This window comes from Dipodomys merriami, unplaced genomic scaffold (genome assembly GCF_024711535.1).
Source record: "Dipodomys merriami isolate MVZ:Mamm:240054 unplaced genomic scaffold, mDipMer1.0.p SCAF_7, whole genome shotgun sequence".
NCBI classification, from domain to species: Eukaryota; Metazoa; Chordata; class Mammalia; order Rodentia; family Heteromyidae; genus Dipodomys; species Dipodomys merriami.
The window spans coordinates 7,345,768-7,358,300 of record NW_027206290.1 but is presented as its reverse complement, the minus strand read 5'-3'; the positions used below and the strand labels follow the sequence as shown (position 1 = coordinate 7,358,300).

General features: G+C 36.1%; 1 protein-coding gene across 2 annotated transcripts in view; it reads left to right on the top strand.

The window, feature by feature from the left end:
* Positions 1–12,533, top strand: part of Pigk (phosphatidylinositol glycan anchor biosynthesis class K) — a 99,997-nt gene extending 87,464 nt beyond the window's left edge. For both annotated transcript variants that reach the window (XM_070007319.1, XM_070007320.1), the window contains one exon: positions 11,661–12,533. In XM_070007319.1, the coding sequence (XP_069863420.1) occupies positions 11,661–11,777 (117 nt within the window). In that variant the 3' untranslated portion in view covers positions 11,778–12,533. The remainder of the gene's footprint in view (positions 1–11,660) is intronic.

The following is a 12,533-nucleotide window of genomic DNA, read 5'->3' as shown; positions in this document are numbered from 1 at the left end:
TCCCAAGGTTTCTCTTATTCACAATAACTAAAGCTATGTATATATGACCATATAAGATGATGTTAAGCAAAATGAACCCCAAGACAGGGACACACATGGTCTTTTTCTTTCTTGCTATTGTTTTTAATGTACTTATAATACACTATGTGATTCTCTTGTTTCTTTTGTATGTTTTTCCCCCATTGTATAACCCCTGTTTTCACTGTATTTGATGTCGGTACCCTGCATCTTGTATATACATTTTTATAATTTGGGGAGGGGAAGGGAAATAACAAAATGCTTAAATAAGGATACAGGCTGACCCATTGTAACAATGAGATGTACAAGACACTATGTTGAAAACAAACTTTACAACTTGGTTGGGGGGGTAGGGAGGAGATTTAGAGGTGGAGAGGGAAGAGATGGTAGGGGAAAAACAAAGGAGGAGGTAACAATGGTGGATAGGAAATGTACTCATTACCTTATTCATGTAATGTAACCTCTCTGTATAGCATTTCTACAATAAAAAAACATTAAGAAAAGAATAAGTATGAAAGAATAGGAAGAATTTTTTATTCTTTGTTTTTAAATCATAAATTATAACTGTAAGAATTATTCCACTGAAGGACAGATATCAGAGGTCATATATAGTTTTGTGTCTTATTACTGTGTTTATTCATGAAACTTTGACAGAACTGTTTGTGAATACGTTTTCTGTAATAAGTGATTTAAAACTATGATTATCTCACAATTTCTATTAACGAAGGATACAGTTATGGCTCAGTTGGGGCCTCTCCAGTATCTCATAGAGCCTCAGTCAGTGTAGTAACCTTGACAGTTGCATCTAAGGCTCTGGGGTCATCTTGCACACTTACTATTTAGCTCTTTGTGCTTGTAGGATTTAGGCTCTAGAGGTCATGTTCCCTTTCCTTCTCGTGATCCACTCCACAGCATAGCTGTTTGATTCTTTAAGACCAATAGGAGAACATTGTGGCTGCTTCTAATACATCTGTATACTTGACTGGTAAGGGCTCATCTGGTTAGGCTAATCTTCTAATCTTCTTACTGAGTCCACCCCATTACACTGTCATTTTCACTTAAGTGAAAAGTCAACTGATTAGCAACCTTAATTACATCCTTAGACTCCCTTCTTCTTTACCACATAATGGAGCCTACTCAACAGGAGTATTGTCCCATAATACTCATAGGTCCTGTCCATATTCAAGGAACAGACATTTTGTAGCCTGTGTACATTAGGGTGTAGAAATGTAATTGTGGGGTGCCTTGGAATTTTGCCTGCTGCAGTCTGACTTATTAATACAATTTGAAGAATATAGGCTATCACTATATAATTATATAGCTTATATAAATAATATAGATTAGAAATACTAATAAACTATCACTAGATTGATAAAAATAATTATTTTCAGAAGTAATAACTATAACCTTAGGAAATTATTTTATAATCTTTTTGAAATATAGTATAACTGAACTGTTCATTATACTTTAAGAAAAGAATCTCAGTGAAACTTTGGAAATTTTCCATTTGCTTCATGGTAAATACATACAATTTTTAAAATCTTTTTTCTTAAATGTTATTGTAAAGGTGATGTACAGAGGGGTTACAATTATATAAGTCAGGTAATGAGTATATTTCTTTTTAAACAAGGTTACTTCCTCCATCATTTTCTCCCTGTTTTTTCCCTCTTGGCCTCCCCCTTCCACAAGTTGTATAGTTCATTTCCAACATAGTGTCTAGTGAGTAACACTGTTGAATTAGTTCATCCTTTGTCCCACCTTTTCTTTCCCCTTTCTTCTTTTTCCCCTCCCCAAATCAAATAAACTTATATACAAGACAAAGGATATAGAAACCAAAAGCAGCCACAAAAGGGAATAAACCAAACCAAAAGAGAAAAAACAACCCCAAACAGTACAATAAAAAAACTCTTGTTTCCCTTTCTTGAAGTTCACTTCAAAAACCATTGTTTTGAATGATCATATGCACATAACTATTGAGCCCTTATGATCTCTTCCTAAGAATATCCTCCTTTGTGTGACTATTTAATGTGCTATTTAATTAATCATGTCAAGGGTCCATTGAGTTTACTTGTAAATTTATAGGCATATTCTAATTATTACAAATAAGGGGAACCATGTAGCCTATGTTTCTCATATGTAATAAGAGAAGACCCTGAATAGCAAAAACAGTCATTAGCAGGAAGAGCAGTGCTGGAGGAATATCAATACCAAGCTTCAAACTCTATTATAAAACCATAGTTATAAAAACAGCTTGGGGAAGTGGCGCTGTGGCTCAAGCGGTAGAGCACTCACATTGAGCTGAAGAGCGCAGGGACAGCGCCCAAGCCCAGAGTTCAAGGCCCACAACTAACCAAAAAAAGAATAAAAACAGCTTGGTACTGGTACAAGAATAGGCCTGAGAACCAATGGAATAGAAGACCTAGAAATGACCCCACAGACATATAGCCACCTAATATATGATAAGGGAGCCAAAAATAGGATGGAAGAAATACAGCCTCTTCAACAAATGGAACCGGCAGAATTGGCTATACATATGTAGCAAACTGAAGATAGACCCTTATATATCACCCTGCACCACAATCAATTCTAAATGAATCTAAGACCTCAATGTAAGACCAGATACCCAGAAAAATATTACAGGAAGGAATAGGGGAAACACTAGGGCTCCTTGGCACAGGTTGAAACTTCCTAAGTAAAGATGTAGAATCACAACAGATCCAAGAAAGACTAGATAAATGGGATTGCATCAAACCAAAGAGTTTCTGCATGGCAAAGAAATAGCTAACAAGAAAGCCCACAGAATGGGCTTACAGCTATGCATCAGACAAGGGCCTCATACATAAAATATACTTTGAGCTCAAAAAATTACCACCCCCCAAACAAATCCTCAAAGAAGCAACAACCCAATTAATAAATGGACTAAAGACTTTAAGAGAGACTTCTCTGAAGAATTTTAAAAATCTTGTTTCACCTCAATACTTAGATCTGTGCTCTCAAGTATTGTGAAGTTATATGATAATATTCTCCTAATAACATAAAAGGGGAAATTGAATACTGTTCTCAATTGGAAGTGCAGTGTTGCTTAGCTACCTCTCCCTTTAATTTGAAATATCAAGCATTTCAATAATACGTAGCCCTTAAGCTTTTAAGTGTTTGCTCATGACATATCGCAATGTTTTATGTATGCTTTCCACCTTTGTATGGTAGCTGTTATTGTGAAAGGTTAAAGAAAGAGGAGTGTATTGAACAGCAGCCAGTAGAGTACCTTAACTACATAAAATCAGTCATTTTATGAGAAGCTTAATGGACACAAATGAAATTACAAGATATACTTTAATATAAACTTACCTCAAATATAGCTCTGCTACAAAATGCAATGATTATACCAATCTTTCACTTGATTGTAACTAAAATCACTGTGGAATGTTGAAAATATTACATATAGTTGTTTTAAAAATAGCCACTTTGCTATATGACAACAAAATCATTAAACACATACTGAAAAAGCACTTTTTATATTAGATTGTTGTCATGTTATTTTTTGTTAGAGTAACATGTCATGAACTAAACAGGATATGGTGGAATACCTCCCAAATTTGGGAAAGAAGATGTGAAGAGTCTCTGGGTAGACTCTTTGGATGCATTTTTTTTCTGTGTACATTTCTTATCCTCCCAAATAAGTAAAGTTCATTACCATTATATGTGTATATATTTAAAGTACAGATAAATATGAAGAGATTAAAATACATTTATAATCCTACTTTCTCCAGGGAATCACTACTGACTTTAGCATATTTCCCTTATTTGAATATTGTTATAGATAAACAGATATTTTCATATTTAGTTTCTTGTTTATATTATTATTAAAGGATAAGCATCTCTCCAAATCATTAAAATTGTTTGAAAACATTTTAACAACTGTTTAATATATGTTTAATATATTTACATAGATTGTTTCCTGCTTTTGATTGTGTAGTTAATACTGATTCTTTGTGTAAAGCATTTATCTGTAATGCTGCATTTCTTAATATAGATCCTAGAAATGCTACAGGTCTTTGGAGAAAAATTAACATTTTAAAGACCCTAGGGGCTGTGCATGGCTGTAATATCAGCTACTTGGGAGGTAGAGATCAAGAGAATAAATCCAAAGCCAGTCTAAGAAAGAAGTGAAGTCTTCATTTAAACAAATAGTCTGTGTGTGGTGACATGTAACTATAATCTCAGATAGCTATAATCCCAGCTAGAAGCCCATGTAAAAGTATTTTATCTAAGGATAGCTTCAGGCCCAAACAAAAACCCTATCTTAAAAACAAAGAACAACAACAAGAAAAATTGACTAGGGGATAAGGTTCAAGTGATAGAGTACTGGCAAGCTTGGAGTCCTGAGTTTAAACTTGCACTGTCATATATACATACCTAATATACATACGTACATACCTATAATACATATATACAGACTGCTTGTTTGAAAAGCTGACCATCCTACTTAACATTATTAGTTTAATTTTAAAAGAGGAAGAGATAGGAAACATTTTGTCTTATGGTTGAAAGAGGTTTTCAGAATTGAGGCATGGCTCACGCGGTAGAGCACTAGCCGTGATCAACAAGCTGAGCATGAGGCCCCAATTTCAAGCCTCAGTACCAACAAAGGAATAAAAGAGTTTTTTCAAGTACGAATTAGCCATTTATAATTACTTTTTGGGTGAATTTTGTTCCTTGTGTTATTTATCGATAAATCCTTGTGTCTTTTGGGGATATTTCCATCTACTCACTTTTATCTTCCTCGCTCAAGCTCTCACACTAGGAAGGAAAGGGAAGGAAATATCTCTTTCTATGTTTTAGTGCCTCTCTATCCTGTTTCCATTCCTTGGCTGTGAATTTTTAAGGTAGTTTCCCAAAGACTATAAAGATTTCATCTCTCTCATGTGTGGAAATATAACAATGAAAACTACTTTTTACCCTGTTTATCCTCATATAACTAATGTAAGCTGATAATCATAAAGATTTCATCTCTTAAAAATTAAAAAAAAAATCTGCCTTATTTTTGTTTACTCTCTGTAGACTAATAAATCTCTACCATGCAGTTCCCCTACATTTTACCACTTTTCTTCTGTATTTACATTAATTCTAAATCATGTGAGGTGTATTTTGGTGTTTATAGTGTTTATGGTGCTGAGTTAGGTACAAAACTAAGGGGGTTTTTTCAATGCTAATCCATGGTTAGAGTGCCAGGAATACTGCTTCCTTGTCCACTGATTTGTGATACTGCTTTTATGCTGTGTAAATTCTCAGGTGCTGGGCTGATTGCCTACTTCCTATTCTGTTTTATTCATGTTTCTATTCTTGTACTGAAACCACATTGCTGTTTAGCATTTTATACCTTATTTTGTTATTCCTGTTTACCCCTCTCTGTAGAGTAATATAGATTATTTACCTGGCATCTCGTGCTATGGGTATTCTTAGTCGTTTTTATTTTTATTTGTGTTGTTATTATGAATGATTTTTTTCCATTTGTAGACTTACTTTTACTGCCATAATTGAAGGCTATTTATTTTTTTAATACCTAAATCAAAGTTTTTAAATTCTTAATAATTATGAGTTGATTTTTATAATTTGTTGGTACCTCATTTAAATATCTGCAAATAAAAATTTACTTCTGCCCAAGAATAAACTCTGTTCGTCAGTGATTCCAGAGTAATATTAACTAATGATATAACTAGTAGATCTTCTTGTCACAGTAAAGCTAAAATTATGGTTAAGGAAAAACTGTAGACAATGGTTGTAGAAAAATTCCATTTTTAATAGAATGTTATATAGACAGTTTTCCTTGTTTGTTTTTTTTTTTTAATTTGATCGTGGGGTTTGAACTCTGGGCTTGGGAGCTGTCCCTGAGCTCTTCAGCTCAAGGCTAGTGCTCTATCACTTGAGCCACAGCGCTATTTCTGGTTTTCTGGTGGTTAATTGGGGATAAGAGTGTCACGGACTTTCCTGTCCAGGCTGGCTTTTAACTGCAATCCTCAGATCTTAGCCTCCAGAGTAGCTAGGATTACAGGCATGAGCCACCAGTGCCTGGCTATAAACATCCAAATGGTCCTTCTGAGATTAGATTAAATACTTTGCAAGGTTATCATAGATGAGTATGTGAAGATTTTGGGGAGATTTGCAGTTTTCCAGCAGGGGGCAACATGTCATTATTACTAATTGGTAACTATTAAAGATTTGGATCTAGGCTGTAGTTGGGAAGAGGAAGCCTTGGTGAATGTCTCTAGATCCTATCCAATCTCCTTCCCCCATCTCTACATATGCTTCATTTCCTTAAGAACAATGTCTCTTGTGGCAGCTGGGATCTGGTTAAAGGAAGAGCCAGAGCTCCTGGTGAATGACACTGTAGTTGCCTTCAAGGAGGAGGGTAGTAGAGATCATTGATGAAGTTTACCTCTACAAAGCAGCACAGAAAGCATTTTAGCTGAATGACTTTTCTGAGTTCAATGGCAAATACTGTTCAAATGAGACAGGTAGCAGTGCAGGTCCTTGCTTTGTGGACTTCTGACCTAACTTAGTAAATTAGGAAGGTGTAAGGGGATCATCTTGATTACCTTCTCCCATCCCAACAAATGTCTTCTTGTGCTGTTCGTATTTATATTATGGTTGCAGAAACTGGAGACATTGAGTATATGAATAAGAATATTTTCTATTATCATCTTAAGAATCAAGGATTTTTTTCCTTCCATATTGTTACCGCAAAGGACATACTCCATAGATACTAATGTCTGACAAAACATTCCGAAACTTGGTAACTTAAAACCTCAAGAATTTATTTTTCTTAGAATTCTGCAATTTAGGCTTACTTGAGCTGCACAGTTTCCTTGTTCTCAGCTGGCTTTCTCCCAAGTTTGCAGTGAACTGTGTTAGTGAGACAGTCTTGTTCAGAGTTGGTGACTATTGGCTGGGAGAATCTCAGTTCTTCTCTACATGGTGCCTTTTTCTCCAGAAGCTTAGGCTTTTTTCATGGTGGCAATTGAGAACTGAGAGAGAGAGACTCAAGCAAGCCCTCTTGAAGCTATACTTGGAACTGGGATGTTACTAGGGTTGCATTCTATTTTGGCCAAAAGACAAAAGAAGTTTCTGGAGCACCTGATTTAGAGTAGGGAGACAGATCTATTTTATCTTTGTCTCTATTTCTCTTTGTGTGTGTCTCTGTGTCTCTCTATCTCATACTGGGTGAATGCTATCCCTATAAATTCTACCTCTTGATGTGAGCTGCTGTAAAGCCACATTGTAAAGGTGCGGCCGCAGGAATGTATGGAGATTGGGGCTATGTTTGCTATCTAACAAAGTCAGGGCAATGAAAGACTGAAACGTGCTTGTAATACTATGTTGTTTTCTAATAATTGTGGAGTTTAGTTTTTCCCTTATAAAATGATGTCATTCAGCTTTCTTTCATTGTTTCTGCATCTTATGTTCTTTTTCTCCTATGCTGTGCTTTTATCTGTGGTTGCTTATATACCGTTATCCCAATCCATGCCAAATATTAATTTTTAAATATATTTGACTCCTTATTAAATTTATTCAGAGCTATCTTCTCTGCTTTACCATGGTGTAATTTTCTCTCAGGTGTGAGAGTGTATATGCCACCTTGTTGTTTATGCCTGGTCTGGTATACTTTTATAAAAGGTGAACTGCATGGAAAACCTTGGTTCTTAACATGCACTGTTTACAAGGTAGTTCCTGTATCTTCCCCTCTGATGAGCTTTTCATATGGACATTGAAACTCCAGAAGATTCAGTGAACCATTCTCATTCAGTGCCTCTTTACCTGTGTACTATGTTGTTTACTGGGAATTGTATTTAAGTGGCAATATAAAAGAGGTATGCACTAGAGAGGCCGGAATGAATTATACAGCTCTAGTTGTATCATAAACTCATCGTTCTACTATATAAACACTGAGTCTCCTAAACAGGCAGAAAAGGGGAGCAAGCTAAAATCCTTTCTCAGTCACAGAATTATTATTTCCTAGAGCAAAACAATCATTTGCATGGTTTGTAACAATTAGAACACTGGGTCCACTATTACCTTGGTTTTAGGCCTGCTGTTAAGGCAAGGCTTTAAGTTAGTGAAACTATCTGAGGCTTATCATCAGAGGTTAACTTGGTTTGGGTAGGTGTGCTGTCATCTTTCTCTGTACTTTTGAATGGCTTGCTGTGAAATGGTGGGAGAAGCTGCACTGGGGAAGTCTATTTAGATTCCTTCTTACACTGATTTTAAAGTACATTTAATTAGTGGATTTTCCTATTTTTCGGAATCAAAAGATGTAATGAATACACAGTGAAAACATAGCAACAACTAGCTGGGTGCAGTGGCTCACTCCTCTAATTTAGCTACTTGAGTGAGTTTGAAGTGAGTCCGGATAAAACAGTTCATGAGACTCTTTGTCAACCAGTAGCTGGCTGTAGTGGTGTGTTCTTATCATCCCAACTATGTGAGAGACTGAGATCGGGACTATTGTGGTTCCAGGACAGCATGGACAAAAAATGGTTTAAAAAAATCTCAGAAGAAGCTGGCATTGTGGTACAAGCCTGACATCTTAGCCATGGAAGGAAGTATAAAATGTTTAGGTATGTGCCCATGCAAAAGTAAGACCCTATCTCAAAATAACCAAAAGAACTGGAGGTATGAAGTCAGTGGTAGAGCTCTTTCTTAGAAAGTGCAAGGACTTGAGTTTAAAACCCCAGTCCTGGAAAATAACAACAGTAACAACAAGCACACAACAATGTAAATAGCAGTATTCAAAAAGCTAACATTGCTGCTTTTGTTAAATTGTGTAATATTGATAAAATTTGAATTAAAATACCATTCTATGTATAAATTTTGTAGCTTCACATATTTCTTAGTTCTCTATCACCACTTTCAAGATTTGCTCTTGAGGAATTACAGTATTAGCACGCTTTCTTTTTGGTCCTCTCCTGGGCCTCTGTAATGTAGGTGAGGGACGCATGCAGGCTTTTGGAGCAGCTGTCAGGGCTAATTGTGGAATCTTTGGAGAAATGATGGTTACTTTTGCATATACTGGTTTTTTTTTTTTCCTTAGTTGTCTTATCTCTGGCAAGATATACTGGTAAAATTACAACCTTAGGGAATCTCTCTCATTTGAGTAACTAGGATTTCTACAATTTCTACAATTCTAGATGTACAATTTGCTGCTAACTACTTGATTATTATTTCTGTGCCCTCATGATACAATTTACATTTCATTCGTGTGTGTGTGTGTGTGTGTGTGTGTGTGTGTGTGTGTGTGTGTGTGTGTGTGTGTGTGTGTGTGTGTGTGTGTGTGTGTGTGTGTGTGTGTGTGTGTGTGTGATGGTACTGGAGTTTGGAGTTTGAACTTGAGTCCTCTAAGCAGGCACTTCTACCACTGAGCAATGCTTCCACCCTTGATATTTGCAAGTTATTTTTAAGATAGTGTTGTCTGGCACACATGTAGTTATGATCTGCTTATGTTAGGCTTTCTGGTAGCTAGGATAATAGTCACGCCACACTATGTCCAGCTCTTTGTTGAAAAAGGTTCTGGTGAATTTTCTGCCAGGATTTGTCACAAACCAAGATCCCCAACTTCAGTCTTCCAAGTGTATAGGATTACAGGTGTGAGGCACCAGCAGTGTTCACCAGAGTGTTCACCATTAAACCATAGTTTGGTTTAAAATATTTGACTTCTTGACATCTTTTAGCACTGAGATTCATTCATTAGGTTTTATCGAGTAGGTATCTATAACTTGTTCTCCTTGTTAAGAGTTTGACTCAATGCTAATTACTGAAAATAATTATTTAATTTTCCTAATGGAGTTTTTTGTGTATATTTTGTGTATGTTTATGTAAGTTTTCAAATGCCATGTAAATAAAAGATTCCACTTAGAGTAAATCAGAGTCTTGTCTCCATAACTATGTCAGTGCTCCTATGCTAGGCTCTCAGGGAATATATGCTGTTTATATAGGAGTGTCTACTGTAATAAATAGTGGGAATCTTTTTCTGTTTTATGTAAAGTCACTTTTCATGTTCAGCTTTCCATGTGATTTGCTAATTGACTTACAGGAAATAAACAGGTCATAAACAGAGTAGTAATCAGTCCTGCTGAGTTCACATGCTTATTTTCTTCTGTTACATGCTTGTAATATTTATATTACCTGTTTGTAACTATGCTTTATAGTAATTATTCTATACTTTTTATTAAAGTAAAATTAAGATTTCCTACAAGGTTGTGCAAAGTGACTTCTAAGAACTCTATGGGATAGAGTTCATCATCATCATCATATCATCATCATCTTCATCATCATCATCATCATCATCATCATCATCATCATCATCATCATCATCATCCGTGTGATCAAATCCCCTTTCAGACACTTTTTCTCCTAATTCTGGGTGTGGAACCCGGAGCTTTGTGCAGGAGAGGCAGGCATTTTACCACAGAACTACACCCCAATACCTAATACGGAATTTTGGCATTGTTGGTTTTTTCTAAGGCAGGTTCTCGCTATGTTATAGCTCAGGCTGCTCATACTAGCTATCCCTCTGCCTTAGCCTCATAATGGAGGGTAGAGGCCTGACTCAAGTGGCAGAGGGACAACTGTAAGTTAAAAAAGGTAAGTAGAGCAAGAGCCCTGAGATCAGCAAGTCTCCAAACTGGCAAAGAGTATGTGTACCACCATTCCTTTTGATTTGGTGTTTGTGCATTGTTGGGTAGCTTCCTGAAAGAACTGTTCAAGAGTGAGAATAGGCAAGGGATGAAGATGGAATATAATTGCTGTAGACGATAGTTTTGTTTTTATTAGCATTTGATTAAAAGCTCCTAAAACTCTACTATTAGAATCCAAATTAAGGTAGTGAGGCCATTTTCTTCAAGGACTACATTTTCAATTGTTGGAAAGTTGGTTCATGTATTATTGCAAGTAGACTAATAAGAGATACTTGTCATGAGCTTCTGGTAAAAGGGTTGTAGTGGAGCTATTAAGATGACATATCATGGGAAGACTGTCCTTGCTGGGAAAAGGAACACTCAAGATTCAGGGTTTTGTGTTGTGGGGTGGGGACTAGATGGACTTGGACATTAGGCAACAGAATCCATAGGAGTGACGAAGTGCAGGTCAGGTATTATGAGAATTCAAAGAAAATCTAGAGAGGTTGGTGCTATTTGAGTTGCTTACTTTTAAGTAAACACAGCATTCATGGCAAGAAACATTTCATATGATAGGAGCAGTATGACATTGCTAAGGACACTGTCCCCCAAATGAGTAATTGCTAAATATCTGAATGAATGACTGGACTTCACTAGACAGGCACGATAGCCACTAAACTACCTCTTTTTTTGCTTTAGTTATTCAGGTAGTGTCTCTAGTTTTTGCCCAGGACTAGCCTCAGTTTGCAATCCTCCTAACTAAGACCTCCTACAAAGCTGTGATGAAAGGTATCAATCACTATACTGGCTTGTTTGAGATGAGGTTCTTGTTAACTTTTTGTCTAGCTGTCCTGAAAACATAGTCTTTCTTATTTTTGCCTGCCAGGTAATTCTCAATTATAACTACTATGTCTGGCCTGTTGCTGAGCTATTTACTTTTGTTAAATTGACAATGTCATTTTTGTTTTTCAGAAACCAAAGCTGAAAGATTGGCATCCTCCTGGGGGTTTCATCCTGGGACTGTGGGCCCTCATTATCATGGTTTTCTTCAAAACCTATGGAATCAAGCATATGAAGTTCATTTTTTAGATTCAGTGATATGGGAAGAATGAATGGAAGACTGAAACATTGGATAAAATAATGTTGTCATCTTTTTAAAAAAATATATTGCTCCTGTGTAAACTGCGAAAATTAAATTTTAATGAATTATTGACACTGTACCTTAAAGAAAAATAATTATTGTTGCAAGTGCTTATTTGCTACTATGTGTAATTTTTGTTTTGTATTATAAACACTAGTGTGACAAACGTCAGAATATACTGACTCATTCTTTTTTTAAAAAAGCAACAATTCCCTATTATCTACTTCATTTGGAAAATAAAAATTGTGAAGATGTTAAATTCTTGCTGAAAGAGGTAACTTCTGAGCCAATACCAGTGGCTTGTGCCTGTAATTCTAGCTACTCAGGAGACTGAGGATCTGAGCATCTCAGTTTAAAGCCATCCCTGGCAGGAAAGTTGGTGAGATTCTTGTCTGTAATGAACTACTCAGAAAAACAGCTAGAAGTAGACCTCTGGTTCAAGTGGTAAAGTGCTAGCCTTGGATGTTAAAAGCTCAGAGACAGTGCCCAGGCCCTGAATACAAGGCCCTGGATCAGGAGGGAAAAAACAAAAAACAAAAAACAAAACAAACTTCTGAATTGAAGGGTGATATTGGCAGGGATGGGGAAGAACAGTGAAAGGGTTGACACTGATCAAGATGTACTGTATTCATAAAGTCCTTTGTTGAATAGCAGCTCCTTTGTACAATTACTTAAAGAAAATAAAAACATAAAAAAGGAGGTAA